The 24,439-nt window shown below is 43.6% G+C and overlaps 1 protein-coding gene across 12 annotated transcripts in view; it reads right to left on the reverse strand.

Moving 5' to 3' along the window:
• The window catches only part of Irak3 (interleukin-1 receptor-associated kinase 3), a 60,116-nt gene extending 36,609 nt beyond the window's left edge, over nt 1-23,507 (reverse strand). Inside the window, exons 1-6 of one of the 12 annotated variants that reach the window (XM_087557280.1) lie at nt 14,869-14,958; nt 14,365-14,496; nt 6,431-6,613; nt 2,400-2,503; nt 1,803-1,857; nt 241-395 (exon numbers count right to left, since the gene is read on the reverse strand). In XM_087557280.1, the coding sequence (XP_087413406.1) occupies nt 241-395; nt 1,803-1,857; nt 2,400-2,503; nt 6,431-6,470 (354 nt within the window). In that variant the 5' untranslated portion in view covers nt 6,471-6,613; nt 14,365-14,496; nt 14,869-14,958. Of the gene's footprint in view, nt 1-240; nt 396-1,802; nt 1,858-2,399; nt 2,504-6,430; nt 6,614-14,364; nt 14,959-23,235 lie in introns of those variants that run through there. The other 11 variants (XR_015624048.1, XM_087557281.1, XM_087557279.1 and 8 more) reach the window with 11 other exon arrangements.
• Nucleotides 23,508-24,439: the final 932 nt, after the last annotated feature.

Below are 24,439 nucleotides of genomic sequence, written 5' to 3' on the forward strand. Positions count from 1 at the left end.
ATCTAAGTAGGGGAGAGATTTTGATCTTACCCACCACATCCCTTTAAGACAGGCAGTCATGTCTGGGTCACTTCTTAGCCCCACCCCCCATCCCAAGGCCTTGTATCTCATTTTCACTTGTGAAATGCAATTTTCAAATATTTCTCCTATCAATGTTGATTTTTAAAAAGTGGCACCTTTTAGTATGAAACAGTAGTAACCAAGAGGAATGGATGTTCATGATAGTGAGTCTTTCCATACCTGTTTAAATAATTTAACGGCGTATGTTTGGTTTCTAATCTCCACTCTGTATACTTCAAATATCTCCCCTTCTCCAATTAGGAAGTCTTTGTGGAAATGTTTGGTTCCTTCTAGGATACTTTGGAAGCTGATAGGGGTCTTATGCAGTACTACTCCTTGGGAGGAAAAAAACAGACAATGAGCCATCTCTTCTCTTCTAAGAGTCATTGTCACTGTTACAAGATGGGCATATGTACTGAACGCATGATAGAGTAGAAGGCCTGAGAGAAAGCCCAGGAGCCCACGGTGAGGCCCACCATGTGTCCTCTGTGTATTTCTGTGGCTCTGACCCTCGTCCTTCAATACAGCATGGGGTTTCTTAGATACGTGAACAGCAGCATGGCTGATACAGAAGCTTTTGTGGAGCCAAATCCTCTGACCACCTAGCTGATTCCCTCAGCGTAAATGAAGACACTTCACCTTTGGCCAGATAACCCAGAGTGGAGGCTGGGTGGCGATAGTGAAAGATAACCAGATGCAAGTTTGAGAAGATGGCCTAGAGCCAGGATGGGGCTGCCGAGAGCTGGCTGAGCACCCCTTGAAGTTCTACCCCCAGAACTACAAGAGATAAAAACAAAAGATAAAAACCCGTAGGTGAGGCAGAGCTTAATTTTAACTATGTCTGTACAAACATCCTTTAAAGACATTTGCGGTTTCATTTAGAGATCAGGGCTGAAGACTTCAAACCTCGCCTGATGTCCTAACTCTCCCGGAACCAGAGAATCTGCTAGCTTGGGGCAAATGATTAGGCAACTGGCCTTAAGTAAATTTTGAATTTTATCAGAACGACTCCCAGGTGGAACTGAATCACTTTTCCTATTAAGAAAGCACGGAAGCTAATCGAAAATACAAATGGTTTTCATAGTGACCCTCAGCCTTCCCTTATAATCACCTCAAAAGGTCTGTGCGTCTGTGAAAATTTCTGAGGCTATGTAAAACTCAAGACAGATTTTTCGGTGTCTTCTTATGGCAAACAAACCCTGCAGACTTTGTAGCAAAGTCCCTGTGTGTGAAGCTTCTCCCATTAGTGCCAATGGATGGTGACGATGGTGGTGATAGTGGTGTTGTGTTCTCATCTTCCTCCTCCCCCACCCTTCATCCTCCCCCACCCTTCCTCTTCCTCTTCCTCCTCCTCTATCCTTCATCCTCCCCCCTCCCCTCCCCCACCCTTTCTCCTCCCCACCCTTCATCCTCCTCTTCTTTCTCCTCCTCTTCTTCTGTTTCAGAGGTTCCCTGAAGCAAACTCATTCTTATTTTCCTTTAATTAATGCTCAAGCATTGTGTTTTATAAAGACAACTTCAGCCAATGGCTCCTTATATTACAAGATGCCATCTACCACAACTGTAAGTGTTCATCAAATTTTGAAATATCATTTCATACCTGTGAAAATGTTACATTAAATTGGAATAGAAACAGTATAGTTATTCATTATTCCCCCCTGAAAACTCATGTATGAAAGTGTGGTTTAATTAATTGTTATGTAACTGCTTTTTTTTTTTAATTTTTTCCCTTTTTTTCTTACCTCTTTCATTATGTTCAGGAACAAGAACATTATCCACTGTGACATTGGCTAGCTCCTGAAAGAAGAAATAGATATTAAGTAACTCCATTTTAGAAGCCTAGAAAGAGCAGAGCCTCAACAGAAACTGACAGCTACCGGTGAGACTCTGCAATGCAACAGAGAGGAAAAGAGCTAGAGTAAAGCTGAGCTGTCTCACTGTGCTCAATCGTTTCCTTACAAACATGGATTCCACGCCCATGGGACCAGCAAAGTGCCAATGTCATCACTGCCAGTTTTAAGTGGATTGTAATGCTTTCCAAACGGTGGTCCCTGGTGATCTGTTGTGATTAAAAACTGGCAATTCCATAAAACATCAACGGGAAAAGGGAAATGGCAAGCTAACTTGAGAAGAGAGTGGAAGCCCCCAACATCTTAGTAGTTCTATGTCCCTCAGCTCTGGTGGAGCCTGGAAGCGGAAACCCTAACTCCTCAAGTATTTGCAGACTGCAACTAAATACATGGCAAAGCGACAGGCAAGGCATTTCTAGTTTGCAGACACCGCCTGTATGTCCAGCCTTTCCCACCACATAATTTCACTCTTTATGCTAGTATTTGCACCAGAGGTCCGGGGTCACTTTCTCTGCACACAGGCTTCGAGTTAGGTGGTAAGTTGGGAAATCGAAGCTCGTGATGAGTCTGCACTGGAGGAGTCCAGTTTACTCCTGAAAGAGAAGCAAAGGGAGCTGGGTGTAGAAACGTTTATGTCCCAAAGGTTCATTTGCCTTGAGGCCATGAAAACAAATAATTGCACTGGTAATGCCCACGTCTAAGGTTTATCCTCCTTTAACTGGAATAGATTCATTCAACTGGAATAGGTAAGTTCACACCTGTGAAGTGTTTTCTAATGGTGAAGTACCCAGTCACGCCTGTATTCACTTAATAACGCTTTCACTGCACAGATCCCACAGACATTTAAATGCTTAGGTTACGAGATTACAGTCCCTGGGTTGGCTTATTATGTTTTTGTTCTTGTTTTGTTACTTTTTTACTCTTTTTACAATAAAGTATCAGAGATTATTATGTGTATGCAAACACACACACACACACACACACACACACACACACACACACACACGTGCGCCCAATCAATCGCCAATACTCACACTCTTCCCCAATATAAGCTATACTTTTACGTTGTAGAATTCTGTCAGAACTGTGATGCTCTGTGTAGCATCTCACAAAAGAATAAAAATGCTTTTGTCTTTGCTGTTCTGGCTAACACTCTGATTCAACCTTAAGAACATTTTGGTTTTTATGGTCTAGTTACTCTTATTTTCAAGGGTTTATCAAATTATTTGTTTACAAAACTAGCAACAGAACACCATCAATTAACCTTTCAAAAACCCTCAAATATTGTTCAAATCTTATCAGCCAATTTGATAAGAATCTATTTGATTCTATAGAACTTCCTTTCCAAACACAAAGCTCAACATGTCCTCCTCCAGAGGACACCACGTTCTCCAAAACAGACCACAAATTGGATGATAAAACGAGCCTCAATATACTTAGAAGGCTTGAATTATACAATGTACATTTTCTGACCTATGTTAAATTAAAGTAGAAATCAGCTGTGAAGAGAAACTTGGAAAAGCTCATAGAAACAGGAACATTAAAAAAAAAGTCATGATCGATGAGTCTAAAAGTCACGACTGGTGAAGTAAAGACAATGGCAGAGAGAAGAGGAGGAAATATTTTGCAATGAACCAATAATTTTTAAAAATAGCCAAAACTTAAGGTAGCTAAAAACAGAGCAGGGTTGAGAGGGAAAATTGTAACTGTGGAGTTCTACCTTAAGATGGAGAAATATCTCAAACCAGTAACATGTTTTCATTCTAAGGGACTTATTTTTTAAAATGACAAAGTAAATAAACACAAACGGAAGGAATTCAGGTCTGAGTGGAAAACAGGGATTTTCAGCAAGGACGATTCATAGGAAGGCAAGGAGGGCTCTGAAAAGATCAACAAAACTGGCAATAGTTTGGATAGGATGAGAACGGAAAGGAAGAAGGGAGAGAGGAAAGGAGGGAAGACAGGAAGGTGGGGAGGGGAAAGGGACGAGGGAGAAAGAGAGGAAGGAAAGGAAGAAGGAAAGAAAGGAGAGAGAGTCCTATTATTAAAATTAGGAACAAAAGAAGAGGGCTGGAGAGCTGGCTCAATAGTTAAGAGCACTGACTGCGGGCTGGAGAGATGGCTCAGCGGTTAAGAGCACCCTACTGCTCTTCCAGAGGTCATGAGTTCAAATCCCAGCAACCACATGGTGGCTCACAACCATCTGTACAGAGATCTGATGCCCTCTTCTGGTGTGTCTGAAGACAGCTACAGTGTACTTATATATAATAAATGAATAAATCTTTAAAAAAAATCTGATGTCCTCTTCTGGTGTGTCTGAAGTGTACTCACTCACATACATTAAATAAATAAATCTTTAAGAAAAAATGGAAAAAAAAGAACAAAGGAAGAGTGATCTCTACTGATTTCATGGTTTTACTGAATCGTTGTTATAAAGGAATATTATGACATCAAGAAAATAAAATACACACAAAATTAGATAGCTCAGATTAAAAAAACAGATTCCTAGGGTTCTATCTACTAAAATTAACTCAAAGGGTAGTCTGAATGGACATATAATAAGTTAAAAAGGGATTAGTGTTTTTCAACATCCCACAGAGAAAAGCTCTGGCCCAGATGACTGCATTGGTTAATTTTAACAGCCACGCGCGGACAGCACACACACCGACCCCGTACAGACTCTTTAAATGCAGAAGAGGACAGAACAACTCCTGGATCATTCAGTGGGACCAGTTTTATTTTGATACCAGTGGCAATCACAGAAAGTTACAGACATTAACCCATACAAGTATAGATGCAAAAATCCTCAACAAAAGACCAGCAAACCAAATCTACAAATATGCAAAGCATCACATGTCACAACTGGGTGGGATCTATCATAGAAACACACAATTTGCTTAAAACTGAAAGTAATGTAGCAAGGATACAAAAGCACATGTTCAGCTCAAGAGTTTGAAAAATAAGTGGAAATCCAGTACCCAGTACTCTAGAAATAGAGTTTCCTCAATCTGATATAAAGTGTCCATGAAAGAAAAAAACCTAGTCAAGGTCATGCTTCATGGTAAAAGACAAAATGTTTCCCCCTTAAAGTCAAGAACAGGGAAGGGCTGCTCGGTCATACCATGTCTGCTAATTATTGCAAAGTTCTAGCCAGACTAGATAAAGAGACGACACACACCCTGAACCAGCTATTGCCACATACAACATTTCAAGTCCGCAAGCTACAAAAGCATTAAAATTTATTATCCTTTTGTTATTGAAAAAAGGTAACATTTCATTGTCAGAACGTGATAACTCTAAAATGGATCCTTTGAGAAGACCATAGAAAGCTGTATATCAAAGCTGTGTTATCAAGGATGTTTAAAAGCTCAACAAGAAAATACTGACTTGGGAGATCACACAGCTAGTAAGGTGCTTTCTATGCAGTGTGAGGATCTAAACTTGATCTCTAGAACCCATATGATGAAAATAAAACCAAAACAAACAAGAAATAAGCAACCCGGCAATGTAGGCATGGATAGAGCCTAAAAAGGAGGTAGACAGGCAGATCCCTGGTGTTTGCTAGCCCTTCAACCTTGCCTGATAGCTGAGCTCCAGACCAGTGAGAGAAACTGTATCTTGAAAAACAAAGTGTATGACTCCCTACCTTGAAAGAACAAAACAAAACAACAACAATAGGAAGATGAAAGAGGTAAACAACTCAGATATTTTAGGAAGGCCCTGAAACTGAGCAGATGCACAAGATTATATGAGGGTAAATGGAGGTAAAGACATAATTACGACTCATCCTCCTATAGGCTCACATACTAGCTATCCTGGACTATGGAGTACAGCAGAAGAAAAAGAGCCAACTCCTAGAAACTATCCTCTGACTGGCATACTTGTGCTGCAGTGTGACTGCAACATGAACAAAAAGAAACAGACAGGACAAACTTGAGTGAATGGCATGTAAGTAAGGCATAATTAAATGACTTTGCCTAAAAAAGAGAATCACAATGTTATTCTGGAGGGATCAGTTAATTCAGAGAAAACCTAATTATTTTATTGTCTATAACTGGGAGATCCAATGTTGTTGCTAGCTTTTAATATTATAATAAAATAAAAATAACATTATATGCATTTATTTAAATATTTCAGTTCTTATTCTGAGCTTTAGACAAAATGCTGATGGTTTTAGTTGCTGAACGAACTTCTAACTTTAAGTCCTATAGCTGCTAGGGGAGTGAGACATGGCTTTAATCCCAGCACTCAGGAGAGAGGGTGGGAGGTAGGACGGAGAATCAGGCAGACGTCTGTGAGTTCAAGGCCAACGGGGTCTACATAGCAAGTTCCAGGTCAGCCTCAAAAACAAAACCAAAAATTTAGAAAGGAATGTACCATATTGTTAAGGATTGAAGGAAGAGAGTGTCACTCTCACAAGCGACAGGTCACTGACAGACAGCAAGGTCAAAGTCTGTGGGAAGGGCACTCCTGTTTCAAGGTGATAAGTCCCCATAGGATGGATATGAAAACATGCTCACCATAGTTCATGATTAGATGGATAGCTCGTTGATGCCCCATCTCGTGGAGAACCTGTAAAAGGTCGCCAATGGTCTTGTTTTTCTGCGCCCAGGACCACAGCAATTCTCTTGTTCCACTTTTACCTTGGTGTACATATTTTTCAATATGACGAACATCCAGCCAGCTGTTTGAAAGTCGCTCCGCTGTGGTAATCACAACAGAAAGAGGACAAGAATAGATTACCTTTATTCAAATACTTAGGATTTGTCTTGTCACCTTGTATATTTTTATGTCATTTGAATTGTAACCTTTTATTTGGACCTAATGTATTGTATACTCCTGCCTTGCCACCTGTATCCACAGGACTGCTCAGGACAAACTTGTGAGAATTAGTAACAATTGAACTTAATCTGGGCTCTAGTCCCCCCCTGCTGTCTCACTAGTGGAGCTGTTTCCTCTCCCGTTCTAGAGTTTCTGCATTGTGTTTCTTCACTTCTGAGTCTGCTCTGCTCACCCGCTGTTTGCCTTTCAGGCCAGTGGATGACAGTGTATCTTCCGTTTACAAGGTCCAGGGCTGTGGTCAGAGTGTTCAATCACCCTACGAGCTTACTGCAGTCCATTGCTACAGTGTTGCCTGCAAGGTCTCTCTATTACAAGTTAACCTTTTAACTATGATGTCTCCATCATAGACACTGCTTAGATTTTCTTTTGAGCTGCTCAGTGGGTCTTGTCTATCACAAGTACTACTACAATACATTTGCTTAATAATGATCTTTTCCATCTGTATCCATTAATAATATTTTTGTAACAGTGTGCAGTCTTATTCACTCAACTCTTACTGTGTATCGCTATGGTCTTAGGGACATTTTATTCTAAAGGGTAACACTCTAATAATATCATATGGTGTTGCCGCAGCTGTTTCGCTCTGTCCATCTGAGTGGGCCCCTGTCTTCTGGCAAGGTCCATAGGTTTCAGCACTTCCTCATTTTCCGGCTCTACGCAATGTTCTCATTTGTTTGTTTCTCCCTTCTGCAAGGCTGCAATTAACCACTTGCTCAAACAACTGTACTTTCTCTACCAGAAATGGTGTTCCAAAGCTAAGGTCTCATTATTAGATAGGACTCGAGCTTTGTCGCTAACAGACCCCAGAAGCAAATATAGCTGGCGAATACTTTCATGTGCACTGATCCGTTGTCTAGGTTCTCAGCCTGCGTGCATGCACATTACAAAATAAGTGTCTATTCTGGTACCCCTGGTTTGGCAATAATACCACAGGTTGTGTGTTGTTCCTTTGTTCGTAACTTTATTCTTGAATAGCAAGAAACTCTGCTCCTGTTACTGACAATATTTCTATGTAATTGGCCTTACTGTAACCATCACGTACTTTCTGAATATATGAGACACCCTTGTGAGAAATACGGGAACTAAACTGAAGTACAATAGGTCTTGCTCCCCTGGGCTGCAAAACATCCATTTAAGGTGTTGTTTACCAACTACTTAGGTTAATTCTTTTTCCTCACCTCTTCTTTGTGGTTATTACTCATTTGTAATACATTAAATTTATATCTATGCGATGGTTGTTTAAATATTTGTTCTATACGGTCTTGGCGTTGACCATTTGGATAACTGAAAGCTGAGATCTGGGTAGGGCCAGGAAAACATGTCAGTGGAAATCTACGCATTTCACTGCACTAAATGGCACATATGACTCACATAAGGTCTTGTGTAAATCCCCTAAAAGTGGTACCAAAGTTCTGTCCAATTTTATGGTGCCAGGGTTAACAAGATTTACCAAATGAAAGTTTGTGCTGTCTCACTGCACAACTGCAAATTGTTAAGTGCACTGTAAAGTGAAAAGAAAGAAGAGAGAAGGCAACCGACAGAAGGGAAAACTTACTTGTCCTTGTGGTAATAGCCCAGGTTAGCTCAGTCCCTGCTGCGTTCTAACATTAAGTGGTGTATTTGGGGATAGCAGACGGTCATGATACCGCCCCATCACACCTTTTCCTCCGAGAAAGACTATAAAATTAGGGTCCTATACATAGGCCAGTTAGCACCTGAGAATAATCAGGGGCATCTTGATACCATGACTGGTTATTAGAACTCAGCACGATTGCCTTCTGCCACACTCAGATATGGAATAAACCCTCCAGCAGCAACAGCACTGAAAGATGCTGTTCTTTACCAGGCTGACAGGGACTCAGGCTGACAACAGTAAACTGCATGACGCCTTCTTCTGTTTAAAATCAGTTTCGAGGCTGTTCAGTTTTTAGGGAGTTGCTTTTCTGTTTATAGTGTTTGAAATAATATTAAAAGGACAGGGGTTTCTGATTTAATGTGGTATCCTCTGCCCCCACATTTCCATTTCAATGAGACTTTGCCAGCATACACAGTTTACTTGTATGTTATAGCCTTGCTAATATTCCCAGTTAAATCATAAAGCTGAGAGAGAGAGAGAGAGATTATAAAACCACAACTCCTCCCTGTTCAGCCAAAACTGACTTTGCAGATACCTTCTCACTACTCACCAATAAATTCTCAATTCTCTACGTATGCCATTGTTGAAGACTGAATTTCACTACCTAGTATGGTTATGAATGCCCAAATATCATTTCTACCAAGATGCTGAAGATCCAGGGTACAATTTACCAAGATTTTATTCCAGTCATAGTACAGTGCAAACACATGCCAACTTGGGGTGACTCAGGATTGACACAACTTGGCATGCTGGTTCAGCACATGGAGTACAGATACACTGGACCTTCAAGGGCTCCTTTTGGTAGTTGATAAAGCTGTGTTAAGCCACTGAGGTTTCAGTGGTGCTTGTTACCGCAGAGCAACTTAGTCTATCCTAACTGATACACACAAAGTTGCACCTTGAATCTTCTTGTCATTGAAGTGATGGCTTGTTTTGAAATAGAGTGAAAGATAGTGTCAGCTTCTGTGATGACATATTAAGTGGGCAGGTAAGTGAGACATTTAACTTGGAGGCATGAACAGTCTGTAAGGAAAAATATATACAACCCAATATATATGCACTGCAATAGCTGACATCACTGAGTTGAAATGTCTTTTCCTTTCTTCTTTCAGGTCTCAAAAATGTTTGCAAGGTTGGGGATTTAGCTCAGTGGTAGAGCGCTTGCCTAGCAAGCACAAGGCCCTGGGTTCAGTCCCCAGCTCTGAAAAAAAGAAAAAAGAAGTAAAAAACAAAAAACGTTTGCATTCCTTGTGATTTTTAAGGGCTGGTGTCTTACAAAGAAGCCAGAACTACAGATATCAAATATATGTTTTAGATGTATGACCATTACAGAAGGAGAAAGGGTCTTTAAGGCAAAACTCTTGGCAAGAGGCAGTAACACTATTTTAATATAGAGTTGGCTCTTCTTATCTGTGAGCCCTGTACCCAGGAATTCAGCTAGGTACATATAAAAATATTTTCAAAAATGATGTCAAGAAGTTCAAAGCAAGACTCTGTATTGCTGATACATCACATACTGGAGTCGTAGAGCAATGAAAACTCAAGCTGGTGGTTATCTGGAGGCTTCACTCCTACTGGCTAGCTTTCATAGTGCTGGAAGATGCCCTACAGCTAGTGGGCTAGAAATCAACAGTTTCCCACCTGGAACTCTTTGACCTACAGTAACAAGTGTGGGCTGACAAGATATATGCCACGGGTTCAAGAGTAACGAGAATGGTAGAGGAGTAAATAACCACCTTCTGACTGGATTAAGGTTCACTCCACAAGTCAGAATTCATGCCTGGTGCCATTCAGAACCAAGATCCCCATGGCTGGGCAAGCTATCGACCCTAGGAAAGAACCTACTGCTAAATAATTCTGCTAAATAAACATTATAATAAATGTTCTTGTGAGCGCTTATTTTTTATTCCTATAGATTAATGAATCTCTCGACCCCTATCACAGAAGCCTATTCTTCCAGTAGATGCTTGTTAACAACACAGAGACACTCAACTGCTCAACACGCAGAGAATGGAGACTATGAAATTGATTGGCCCTAGGTGTGACATTTATATCACATCCTTCCCTCCCAAAGTTCAGGGATCTTCACAGAAGGAGGGGTGGAAAGATTGTAAGAGCCAGACTTAGAGGATAACCACAATGAGACATGCTCTGAAGAGCTGGCTCAGTGGTTAAGAGCACTGACTACTCTTCTAGAGGTCTCTGAGTTCAATTCCCAGCAACCACATGGTGGCTCACAACCACCTGTAATGGGATCCGATGCCCTCTTCTGGTGTGCCTGATACATAAAATAAATAAATAAATAAATCTTTAAAAAAAAAAGCTATAGTGAAACACTATTTTCCAGATACAACAACATAGGAATCCAGAGTGGCTGTAACTGCACTCACAAGACTTGTACAAGGTCAAGCCAGACCAAATCCCAACATGGATAGGGAAGGAACTCGCAAAGTCTAGCTCAGGAGGTCCGGGAGGCTGATGGATGCTGGGAAGCATGCGCACGGCCCGGAAAAGCCACCAGTAGATGGTTCTTCACCAAACTACACTCGGGCCTCAATAAGGGAACTCATCGAGTTTAGAAAAAAAGATCACATGAAGTTTGGAGGGAATCGGAGCAGGGAGGATAGGGGAGAAACTGGAAGGGAGGATATTGGGAGAGATTTCATTTAAAGAAGACATGTTATTATTCGCATTGTGAAATTCTCATATAAAAAATTAATTATACCAGGGGCTGGGGATATAAGCCAGGGGTAGTGTCTGCGTCTGCCTGCTTTGCAGAGCCCTGGATTTGATCCCTACCTCTACAACAAAAGTCAGCATTAAACATGCTCAGCTGTGTTCTTACTACTTTCCCTGAATAATACAATGCAACTATTTACTTATGTGTGTTGACCTCCGTATTATTAAAAATCTACAAACAACTGCAAAGCACGCAAGAGGACTGTGTATTTCATAAGCAAATACAATGCTATCTTACATAGGAAACTGATGGGTGATTTGTCTCTTTCTCAAACTGTTGACTGTGCCCTGGACTACTCACTGCCCACCCTATCTGCCCTTGGGGGTTAGAGGTAAGGTGGCTCAGAATCAACGACACAGACTCATGGAGCAAGTGAGAAACGCAGACGCTCCTTTTGTACTTTCCACCCGCACCCCATCGGTTTCGAGAAAGCGCCTCTTCTACACCGCCATTTCTGATTGGCTGGCATTTTCTGCATCATCAATCTTTGGTCTCTCAGGTAGTCCTCAATTAGGTCCTCCTGCAGGAGATGCCTTTGCAGCTAAGAGGCCCCGATGTTTACATAGAGGGGGCCGCCATCCTTTCTCCTACATCAAACGTACCTGTCCTTTTGGTTAACGTATATTTTTCCTCAGTAGTTTATGTAGCTATCTTGAAGAGCCTTTAAGAGCGAATTATTGTCATTTAAACACTTGTTCTTGACTTCACTTGTGCAATCTCTTAAGCAACTGTAGGCGCCAAGTAGGAATGGAACAAGGAAACAGGTCCCTAAATAAAGATGGGGACACCAGGGATGGATCTCTACACAGGGAGTTTCAGGAACCCTGACTCAGTTTAAAGCAATTAATATCTCTAAATAGGGGTTCATTTTTAAGGAAGTATTAGCCAGCATACGCGGACCTGGGATATTTCCATTGGAAAGCACGACAAATCAACTGTAAACTCTACACACTGTCCCCGACTTCCAGGGACAATAGTCTCCCATCAAAGCAGCGCATGACTGTGTACCCTTGGATCCACACTGGAACATGAGTGTCTGTTGGTGGCTCTGCCATTAGCACACAGGGCAACTTCAATGAGTCACGGACTACGAATAGTTTCAAGCTACTTGTGTGTAAACATCTTTTCAGGCTACCTCACTAAAATGTTTACACAATGTGGCTGTACTTTCTCTGTCTGCTTTTAAGCCTGTGATGAGCACTGACTTCAAAATCCCCTCCGTCTTTTGAAGTTGGTCAGTGGCAGAGCAATTTCCATGCTCAAGATCCTGGCATAAGAACCTAACACTGGACAGGGCAAAAAACAAAACAAAACCCAAAGCCAACCACTTCTAGTCTTTAGAAAATGTCCTGTTCTCAAGGGTAATACTCCAAGGAATGTGTTTCCAGTGTCTGGGATTTTTATTCATCCAAGGAAGCCACTCTCTTCTACTAGAAAGTTAATTTTCTAATTATTACTATTTTAATTAATACTATTAGTATTGGGCATAATGCATCACACAAATTAGCAATATTCTTTCTTTTTTTTTTTTTTAAAGATTTATTTATGTGAGTTCACTGTCGCTGTCTTCAGACACACCAGAAGAGGGCATCAGATCTCATTACAGATGGTTGCGAGCCACCACGTGGTTGCTGGGATTTGAACTCAGGACCTCTGGAAGAGGAGTTAGTGCTCTTAACCACCGAGCCATCTCTCCAGCCCCAACAATATTCTTTCTATAACTCAGGATAGGTTTTGCTTTTTTAAATAAATAAGGTTGGTTCCCTTGGACTTTACATATCTGGGATCCGGCCTAAGAGCATAATTTCATGGGGGCAGAGACGGAAGACCCTTCCTTGAGCCACTGCAGTCAGAGAAGGACTCGGGGAAGGCTAGACTTCAGCCAGCCACGAAGCAGGGGCAGCTGGGCAAGGTTTACTCAGACTGAGGGAAGGAGAAAGGGTCTGTGGGATGGAAACTCACAACGTTCACGAAGGAGGAAGTGCCATCCAGTAGAAAGAAGGGAACACTTACAACTTGGGTTCCGAGAGAAACAGCCCAGGGAAGTTTTCGTTACCTTAGCATGTCCCACGCCCAGTACCCATGTTCAGTTCACATTTGCCAAATGACAGGAACCCTGAGTACAGGCACAAGAATTTGAGACTTTCTCCCACCAAGGCCGACCTCAAACATCTGGAAAGTCAGAGAGTCGGTAGCTTCAGCATCATTTTATGGCTCACGGTTCCCACAAGAGCAAGGCACAACTTAGAGGAATTAAGGGAACCGGTTAACTTTCCAAGGCCCAAAGACGTCAGCTTTCCTAAGTTCCATTCCTCATTTCCCTTCCTCTTTTTTCTTTTTCTTTTTTTTTTTTTTAACTGCTGGATTTCCGTTTTAAAAGGGCAGCAGGGCGTGACCCCGGGCTCTCCCCTCCTGCCCTTTGCCAGAGAAACTACCACTGCCAGGCAGCCCTCCCTTAAAGTATGTTTCTGAGTCTGAGACTCGGCTGGGGTGGGAGTGAACAGGCATCAGGTGAGCTGGCCGTTCAGCTATGGAACACTGAGCTGGGCAGGGTGTAAGGAAAGTTAGATTAGGCAGGAAGCTCATTCCTTAGTTCTTGGTAAGAGACTGGCAACACTGCTAGAATCAATACTGCCTAGCTGCCTGCCTGCGTGGATGGCTTCCAGGACTAGAAATTAAATGTTTTCTCTTTCTCTTACGGGTGATTCATGGTGCAACCTTAATAGCTTTTCCCCTAAAGATGATGAATTTTGAATTGAAACACTGCTAAACAAAGACTAATTATCCGCAGCCATAAAATGTATAATTCATTTAAATCCAATTCTATAAAACAATAACTCCAATTTGTGGCAACAGGGATGCAAGTTCTTGGTAAGTTAGCTACCTTCCGCACTCTTACTTTCCCCCATTGCTTCCTTCCTTCTCCCTTCCAGAACACAGGACTTTATTGCTTCATAAATCAAAGAGGAAAGTTCCCAGTGCTTAACTGTGTTGTTAAAGAGCGTTCTAAATTAAAAATAGAAAGGAAGAAAAATGAGCTGTAGCTGTTGAACACCATTGTTTTGGAAGGTGTGATGGCTGTCCCCAGTTGTCAACTGTATCTGAAATGAACTAGAACCCAGACACAGAAGGCACACTTGTGATCCTCCCAACCTCGAGGATCTGGAAGGCTTTTGATCCGGATTTTGAAGGCTAGTGCCCATGAAAAGCTTAGGTCCAGGCAAGGTGGTACAAACCTTTAATCCCAGGAGACAGAGACAGCAGATCAATGAGTTCAAGGCCAGCTGAGACAGAGCAAGTTCCAAGAACAGCTTAGGTCCTGGAGTGGTGGTCACACCTTTAATCTGGGCCACACCTTCCGCTGGAGCCTACAGTAGGACAATGGGAAAAGAGGCTTCCTTCTCTGCCTGCCTTTTTCTTTGCCTTGCTAGCACATCTGCTGGAACCGACTCCTTCAGGATTCCAGCTTGTACAGAAGGCCAGCGGAAACACCTAGTCTCGTGGGACTGAGCAGTTAGTGACTAGATTCTTGGCCTTCCCCTTCACAGCTGCCCGTTGTTGGGTTAGCTGGACTGCAGACTGTAAATCATTCTGGTAATTTCACTTAATCTGTAGAGACATTCCTCAAGTTCTGTGACTCTAGAGAACCCTGACTCATGCAGAAGGCAAATCTTACAGAAAGGCACCTTGGCACAATATAAATCAAAAAGATGCCCTGAGAAGCTCAGAAATCCATTTACCTGGAGAAGACAATTACTACAAGAGTATCCCTAGGTGCTCAGAGGTCGCTGCAGGCTGTTTTGAGCAGGCAGAATTGTCTAGATAGTGCTAACCACTGGGGAATTCAGTTACAGAAATCATGTCTCCATATGCAAATATGTCTCCGGAGGGGGGTTTTTAGAATAACGCAACACGCCCAAGTTTGCAATCTGTATTTGCATGCAACCATGTGCCAAAACCCTAGGAAGTTAAGATAGGAGTCTGCTGTTTGCTTTTAGGTAACCTAATGGGAAAACAAAGAGGCTTTTTTTCAGGTTTTTTACAAAAGACACAAAGAAATGGGTTTGGTGTCAGCAACAGCAGGAACGGTAAGACCTGGAGGAAAAAGAGTGTTTTTAAATCCCCAAACAATAAAAACAGAATTCCAACGCGTGAGTTACCTACACATTTCTCATACCAGACAGTGTTAACACGAGGGTATCAATTATGTAAGAAATGGTCCTCGTCTACACGTAAGCACAGCTGTACTCTCTATTTTGTGCCTGAGTAACTGTCACCATCACTAACGTCCCTCCATCTGTAGGTTTTGCTAGACCTACAGGAGGCCTTGAAGGTAGTAGCCCTTGGGTGCTAAGAGCAGAAGCCACCTTGGGCGACAGCACATCAGCCTGAAATTTAGAGTCTTGGTAACTTCGGCTGGGCGACGTGGCGCACACCTTTAATCTCAGCAACCACTGGGCGGAAGCAGGAAGATCACTGAGATTGAGGTCAGCCTGGTCTACAGAGCACGGTCCCATACAAAATGACCAGTACTTCTCTCCCACACCTCTTTACCGTGCTGGTCCTCCTTACCGCGTTTCTGTAAGTTTGCTCTAAACTGACTTGGAACATCTTCGTGAGCAGGTGGCAGTGCCATTCTAGCACCGTCTTTGTTGAACATTTTACCTAGTAAAGATTTTAGACGTTTAAATGATCCGCTGAGTCATTATTTGCTCTGTTCCAGCTGTAGTGTTACATGTTATTAAAGACAAATTAAAAATACAAACAGAAAAAAAAAAAAAAAACCAAACAGTTGCCTTGCCTGGGGTGTGTCTCTCAGACTTCGTGATGTCATGACAAAGCACCTGAGCAAAATAACCTAAGGAGAGGAAACAGTTATGGTTCACAGGCTCAGAGGTTTCAGGCTAGCTCAGGAGGGCAGTGTTTCTCAACCTGTGGGTCGCGACCCCTTTAGGGTTCTGTCGCTCAAGACCATAGGAAAACACATTATGGTTCATAACAGTAGTAAAATCACAGCCATGAAGGAGCAAAGAAAATAATTTTATGGTTGGGGCTCACTGCAACATAAAGAACTGTATTAAAGGGTCACGGCATTAGGTAGGATAAGAACCACGAGGGTAGGGTGTGGTGGAGCCCGGCATCTCAGGTTAGGGCTGCCTAAAAGAAGAATGAGAGGTAATGTATGCACTAGTCCCCAGCCCTTTCTTCCATCCAGGCCCACCCAGGTTGTGGAATGGTACTGTTTACACAGTGAGAGTCCCCTCTCATAGTTAACGCTCTCTGGAAACACTCGCAGACAGTCCCAGAGGATCTACTGGTCCCCTAGGTGCTTCCCAATCTGATCAGGTTGACAGTCAAGAACAACCATTGATAGGAAGCACATTTCTAGATGGAGAATGAACAAGATCAAACGTGATGTGAAGCAAGACGCGGAAGAGACGACAGTAAAACGAGAGAAAGGGAGCAAGAGGGAGGCGCGAGTTTACGGGGTTTCTCTGGGGAGCCCTGAATGTCCTGGAACTCGCTCTGTAGACCAGACTAGCCTCAAACTCACAGAGAGCCTCTCGCCTCTGCCTCTGGAGTGTTGGAATCAAAGGCGTGCGCCAGCACGGCAAAGATTGGGTGTCCAAGAAGCAGCCAGGGTAAACGGAAGCACAGAGTAGGTGAAGAGGGATGTCTCAAGGTTGTCTGCAGGACAAAGGTCTGGTATGTTCAAGAAACAGAGAGTCAACATCGATGAAAGAGGAGGGAGAGGATTTAAGTGGGTGAGAGCTGCACGCTTAGTCAAGGTGAGATGGCTACCGCAGGGTTATGAATGAAGTAGCATTAGTTAGTGTAAAAAGCCCACTGACTGCTGTTTTGAAAAGGGATTTGAAAAGGTTAAAGGAATCTGACCCAGTAGCCACCCGATCCAGGTAAAATTCTGACGTCAGTTTGGGTGACGGCGGCTGTGGTAAATGGTCATATTATTAGATACATCAAAAAGGCAAAGACCAACCTATCAGTTGCTTAGAGACAGGATGTGGCTTGTGTGTATGTGGAGGGGAAACCGAGAAGCTACAAAATATTAATCTTTTGGCCTAAATAAATGAAAGACAGGGTTGCTATTCATTCAAATGGGAATGCTTTGGGGAGTGGAGGAGAGACATTGTTTTGAGTGTTAATTTGAAGACATCCGTCAAGTAGGTGAACAAAAGGGTGGAGCTGACATTTAATAAAGACCTAGGCAAGATAGTTGGGGGTTGGTGACATCTGAATAGACTTTAGCAGAGAGTGGGCCACGGATTAAGCCCAGAGGCCCCATAAGAGACAGAGAATCATCGGTAACAAGGGGAGGGGAAGAAGCACCCCACGAATGAGGTTCTAGAGATACGGAGAACTCTGTGGGGAAAGGACAGTGCGTTGTGTCAATGAGTATGAAGCCAGGGAAGGAAAAGAGCACTGCATTCTTCCGTGCTAAGGAGGAGTGTCAACCGGACCAGTGAGAGGTGAAAGGCAGAACAGAGAAGTCTCAAGAGAGGATAAGCCAGTGGACTATGTGTGGCCCTTTTGAGGGAGAAGAGACAAATGGGCTGATAGCTCAGAGTTGAAGTAAAATAGAAGTGCGTGCTGACAGGAGCCTGGTATGGCTGTTCCCCGAGAGGCTCTGCCAGAGCATGACCAATACAGATGCAGATGCTCACAACCAACCACCAGACTGAGCCCAGGGTCTCCAGTGGAGGAGTTAGGGGAAGGATTGAAGGAGCTGAAGGGGATTGCAACCCTATAGGAAGAACATCTACCAACCATACCTCCCCACAAGAGCTTCCAAGGACTAAGCTACCAACCAAAGAGTACACATGGAGGGCCCCATGGCTCCAGCTGCATATGTAGAAGAGGATGGCCTTATCTGGCATCAGTGGGAAGAGAGGACCTTGGTCCTGTGGAGGCTCGATGACCCAGTGTAGGGGAATGCTAGGGCGGGGAGGCAGGAGGGGGTGGATGGGTGGGGAGCACTCTCACAGAAGCAGTGGGAGGGGGATGGGACTGGGGGGTTGCAGAGGGGAAACCAGAAAGAGGGGCAACATTTGAAATGTAAATAAATAAAATAACCAATAAAAAGAGGAAGCAAGATCTAATGAAAACTTTGTCAAATGGAAGAAATGACACTGAGGTAAGTCAGGCTTTATTCTGTCTTCAGAAGGGGAAGCTTGGCTGCACCTGAAGCGGAGGATACACACAGCGCCTCCTTCTGAAGAAGGCAATGTGGAAAGAGGAGAAGAAAGAGAACTTTTATAATGCGGGCACCCAACAAACACTGCCTTCGTCATGGCAAATGTCAACAGAGATAATTCACATCAGAAGTATGGACCGTCGTTAAGCTGTGGTGAAAATGGTCCTTTAGCTCTGTGATTTATATCCCCCCCATAATCATAACCCCACTGTAATAGTGAGAAAGGCATCAGATAAATCTCAATCAAAGAGCAATGTACTGGCTGGTTCTGTGTGTCATCTTGACACAACCTGGAGCCTCCCTTGAGGAAATGCTGATCCAGCTGTAAAGCATTTTCTCAATTAGTGATCTAGGAGGGAGGGCCCAGCCCATTGTGGGTGGTGTCATCCCTTGACTGGAGGTCCTGGCTTCTATAAGAGAGCAAGCTGAGCAAGCCAGGAGAAGCAAGCCAGTGAGTAACATCCCTCCATGACCTCTGCATCAGCTCCTTCTCCAGGTTCCTGCCCTGTGTGAGTTCCTGTCCTGACTTCCTTTGGTGATGAACAGCAATGTGAAAGTATAAGCTGGATAAGCCCTTTCCTCCCCAACTTGCTTCATGGTCATGATGTTTGTGCAGGAATAGAAACCCTGACTATGACAAGCACTAAGCACATTTCAAAAGTGTCAAGGTCATCCAAAGGAGCCGGAAAGCATGTGGTACGAAATGGGACATGGTAACTCATTGTGGGGACTGGGATGGAATCCAAAAGAGAGAGGGGAGTCTGGGAAAAAAGGAAGGGGTGTGAACAGAATACGGACTTCAGTCGAATATGTCTGGATTGTAACACACACACCACGCTTGTGTGAGGCACTAATGATAGGAGATTCTGGGTCCAGATTTCATGGTAAAGCTCTGGTATCTTCTGTGCAGAGGATACACGGGAACTCTTTATCGCCTTTGGTGCTCTTACCACAAGCATAAAGCTGTTTTAAAAGGTAAAACCATTTGAAAATAAAAGGAGAAGAAAAGGTGAGTCCAGGAGAGTGACTATCTCACCAGAGTCTTACTCTGCCAGTTGCTAAAGTACCTCAAGGCAAATCACATAAACTCAGCAGTCCATTTTTTCCTGTCAATAAAATGGGAATGGGGTCTACATTTTTACAGTAGGTATATGAGACAGTCTATGTACTTAATACAGGGCCAGGCAACAGCGAATACCTCAAAATAGTAGCTGTGAGTATCGATGTTCTTATTGAATACCTTTATTAGATATTCAAATGCACGGTTTATTTATTCAAATGCTATTTATTTTTAAATGGCTATTTTGCATGATTTATTATTTACTTTTAAAGTTTTTTATAATGTTAATTATGTGTACACATTGTGGGGTACGTACATGCGAGCACAGGTACTGGGGTGGGTCGTGGGGGACAGAGGCAGGGGACTTCTGGTCCTTACTAGTGGTTGTGAGCCCTCTGACAGAACCCAGGTCCTCCGGAAGAGCAGTACACACTCTCAACCACTGAGACATCTCTCCTGCTCCTTATTTCATTTTAAAAGAGAAAGAAAATTGGATACAGTCTTGCATAGAATCTATAACATAGTAGCAACATGAGTTCTCCCAGTGTATCTTAGGTGTGGAGAGGTTTTGTCTCCATTTACTTTAACTAGCAGTCTATGGTAATGTAGTAAATGGATGCTCACCAGAGGCTCTGTATGTCTGTTATGACGTCATTTTGACTACAAAGCAAGCAGTCATCACCATCAACCAGATATCACCTCGAAATTATACTAACTTTACTAACAATACTTAACAATCTGGTCTCTGCAATGTGTTAGACTTCCCGCCCACACTTATGAATCAGCTGCTCCAAGAAAAAGACCTAAGCATCCGTGTGTTCAAAGTCTTGCGTGGGTGATTCTAGCACGTGAGTAACCAGGCTACTTGATCCCACACACACTTAACCCACCACAGAGGCAGCTATGCGACTGGCCTGTGTCTGAACTGTCTTTGCTAATGAAGCCCAATCATGTAATCACCATCATCAGAAATCATGATCAGCCTGGGACAGTGTCCCCATCACTATTATAATTGTTTTCCATTTGAAATCCGGGGTCCTGTATGTCTTCAGACTCTTGCTTGTTTTGTGCATAAAAGGACTGCACACCCACGTGTATGCACACGTGCATCCACTTGAGTGTGTGTGTGTATGTGTGTCACGCACACAACTTTTCATGCACATGTACTAGGGAGTCAAACTCAGAGCCTCCCATATAAAAATTTGATCAGCAACTCCTTCTGATCTCAGCACAGCTTCATGGTTCATTTCTCCAACTTTCTTCCCTGTGGTCTCACAGACCTAACGTCCCCTTCCAGCACCTCCTCTTTTTCTCTCCTCATCATACCAACAGGGGAACGAGGCGTGTGAGGTGCTCAGAGCACCACTCCCTTGCACAGGCAGTTACACCTACATCAGGAGTAAACATTGTGCCAGCCCCAGGAGAATCAGTACCCAAAGACACACTATCCATACTCCATAGAGATAGAGTTTTGGTCTGCACCATGCATCAATTCAAGCCTAAGGAACCAACCTGCTATATCCAGTAAGTGTCCCAAGACTACGTGTGACAGGGAGTCCAGGAAGTCTGCGGCCGTCTGCCCTATACTGCCAAAATGTGATTGGGAACCCATACCTGTCTAGATTTTTACTCCAATTGGAGAGAGCCAACTCTGCGAGTTATGCTGCCTGCTACCTTTCTGGTGCTAACAGCCTGCCACCAGACATAACCGAAAGCCTCCCTTTTTATCTCCCACATTTAATATCTCCCCACCTTAAGTTTTGGCTAAATGTACCTCGCTGCACAGACCACCTAGATATCCCTTGTGCTTCTGTAGATTATCTTCATTTATTTCCTCAAGGGCAAAATCGAGCTGTGAGTATAAACAGCACACTGAATTGGGTTGTTTTTTTGTTTTTTTTTTAAGCCAGAATGCTACAGTCTTAGGGACCTGTGAGATGCACCAGGAAAGCCTATAGCAGTTAGGGAAGGTGTGCAGTGTGGCTTGTGGTTAAGAGTCTGAGCCTTGGATACAGACTTCCTCAGCTCAAGACCCAGTCTGCCACTTCCAACGGTATGAACTGCAAGTTTCTGAAACAATGTGTAACCCAGTGTCCTCATCTGTAGGATCGCTGGGGATGATTTCAGCATCTGACTCACAAGTGAGTGGAGGGGGTTATGAGGCTTAACTATTTGTAGTTTAGTGCTATAGAGAAAGATGGGAGGGGAGAGAAAAGAAGCCAGTTAACGGAGCTGGACTTCCTGAAAAGCAGCAGAGACCAGGGCCTGAGAGCTGATGGCTCCCTTTAAATAGGACACACGCTCTTCCATAGTCATGATCCCCACCAACTGGTTTCATTCATCTATGACATAATCTGGCCCCATCCGCACTTGAGCATTGGACCAAACTATTTCGTTTTTGAAAATGCAGTAATCTTAGTAAGTCTCTAGACACAAATACTCACTGTGCCATGATCTAGCTCAAATAGGGAAAAATCTGATTGGGGGGCAAGGAGGATCTGATCTCTCAGATGTAGGCTGCAAATAGCTTTGTCTTCCTAAAACCAGAGTTCAGAATCCTTTTCTGAGATGTTCACTGAATACATTGTTTCCATGCCAGGAATGGAGCCAAGGACTTTCTGGTTTGAAGAAAGCAGTCTACTACTGAACAATAACTCTTAGCCCATTCCCCAAACCATTTCTACATAACGGTTACAGTTTCAGAAATTGTAGGCATATTGTTTATCAACCACAAAGGAGAAAAAAAAATCACGACTTCAGATAAAAAAGCTTAATAATACTCATGTTTACTTTCAATTAACATTTACTGTGACAACATGAGTGGTCATCTAATCCCAAAGAGAACACTTACATCTAACAAAGCAAAGACTTTGGCCTGAGCTTTTTTGTTGGCTTGTCACCACTTTACAATTATGTAGCTGCTCAGTTTACCAAATCTGCATAAAGTGCATTTTTAAAGATAACTTTCTAAATTAATATAAAGAGGCTTTCTTTATAATTTCACTGCAGTCGATTTGGCAAATTAGCAAGATATGTATAATAAAGAGAAGTGGGGATCACATCCATAGCAAACAGTAATAGTTCCCTTGTAGATTGTTGGAGACTTAGTGGAAACACCGAAGTGCATTAAGCATGCCTGACAACCTGAGTTCTGTCCCAGGATCCTGTGGTGGAAGCAGAGAACTGATTTCTGCAAGTTGCCCTTTAGATGCCACAGGAATGTGGGACACACACTAAAACGCCAAAGAATAGATATCTGAAAGTTCGAACATGAATAAATAAAGTTTGCTGGGGGTTTGTTTGTTTGTTTGGTTTTGGGTTTTTGTTTTTGTTTTTGTTTGAGATAGGGGTCTCATCTTGCCCAAGTCAGCTTAGAACTCTCTACAAGGAGAGGATGACCTTGAATATCTGACCCTCCTACTTTTACCTCTCAATGGCTGGCATTACCACGGTCTGTTTTATTCCCAGCTAGGGAATCGAACATGCAACTTCATACATCCATAGGTAAGCACTCTAGCAACTGAGCAGCACCTCTAATTCTTAAAAAAAAAAAAAAAAGGCTTTAATATTAAAAAAACATCTGGGGTAGAGGTTGTAGAGCCAGTAGGCATCCCTTACCTACGGTAATATTTGCATATTTATGTGCACACTGCAAACCGAGTGGAGATAGAATCTCTTATCAGCATGGGATGCTTTCTTGACATCTGACTTTCCTAGTCTCCTAACTTGATACGGCAGTACGCCAGTGTCAAGAGGGAAGGGAAGTGAGTGGTGGGTCCCTGGGTTAGCTGAGTCCCTCGCGGGAGAGGACAAACAGGTCTGAGTTGCACTCACCCAGGCCCCGCCAGCCCAGCGGACCATCGCAGCTATCCAGGATCGTGCACAGCTCGCCCAGCAGCGCGGGCGGCAGGTCGAAGAGCAGCGAGTGTGGCGACAGCGTACCACGGGCCCCGCACGGGCCGGCCATCGCGGAGCCCCGGACCCCACGCTGAGAAGCAGAGACGTCGCCGCTGCCACCTCCTTTCACAACCGCGGAAATTCAGCTCCACGACGGCTGCCCGGAGCTTGCAACACTCCACGCCCGGGCAGTCGCAGGGCGGGTCCCACGTGACGCAGGGAGCCTCTCCCCAGGGATGCCCCTGCGAGACCTGGGCTGCCCCGGCCTCTAGCGCACCGTTCCCCTGTCCTCTTGTTATGAACCGTTCTGTCAGTCCTCGCCTTGGGACGTGACCCAGGAGACCAGCCAAGAAAATGAGGGCGGGGGCAGCGGCTGGAATCCGGGAAAGCCGCCACCCCTCTGCTGCCCTGGGATGGGCGGCCTCCTGGCCACGACTGGATCAGAGAGGGTTTCGGTACATCTTTTAAAGTTTTCTTTGTCCGGTCAGGAAAGAAATACGTACTCGCCGAGAAACACGGTTTTTTTGCCAAGTAAATTTAAACGGAAGAAAACGTGAACACACTGGGGGGAGAATGGACGTAAAAGAAAACCACAACGAACAGGCCAAACCAGGGCAAAAAAAACCCTGCTCGTCCTTGCTACAGAGGGCAACCTCTGCCACAGTGCCACTTGGTTTTACTGCAGTCTCCTTTTCCTTCCTCCCAGTGCTTCAGCGAACTTGCAACACGAAGTTTAAGAAACATTGACTGGTGTCCTGAAATACTCTACCGTTTACGCTGTAACGACCCACCGCGGGAACCGTATGGATGTTTCGTCAGTAGACGAAGAGGTTCTTCAAAGGAGGTGGGAAAATGGAGTGGTAACCAACCACTTGAAAATCCAGCGGCTGTTTGAAACCCCAGATCTCCCTCTTTGGAATAGCGCCCCCTGGCTATCAGCAGCAATGGTGCCTGGGCGTTCAATACCCACTGTGTGAATTCCCGTAAAAACTGTAAAAGCTCGTAAACTAGAACTGTTTGAACGAAATTTCTGAAGTCTCTTCGTCCTAACGACTATGGTTTTATCAGACTACACGCCTAAAAGGACCCCTGTGCCACTATGCTAAGCATTAGCGGGAAGAGAAGATTGGCGTAGGTTACT

Source organism: Rattus norvegicus, chromosome 7 (genome assembly GCF_021556685.1).
Source record: "Rattus norvegicus strain SHRSP/BbbUtx chromosome 7, alternate assembly SHRSP_T2T, whole genome shotgun sequence".
Lineage (NCBI taxonomy): Eukaryota > Metazoa > Chordata > Mammalia > Rodentia > Muridae > Rattus > Rattus norvegicus.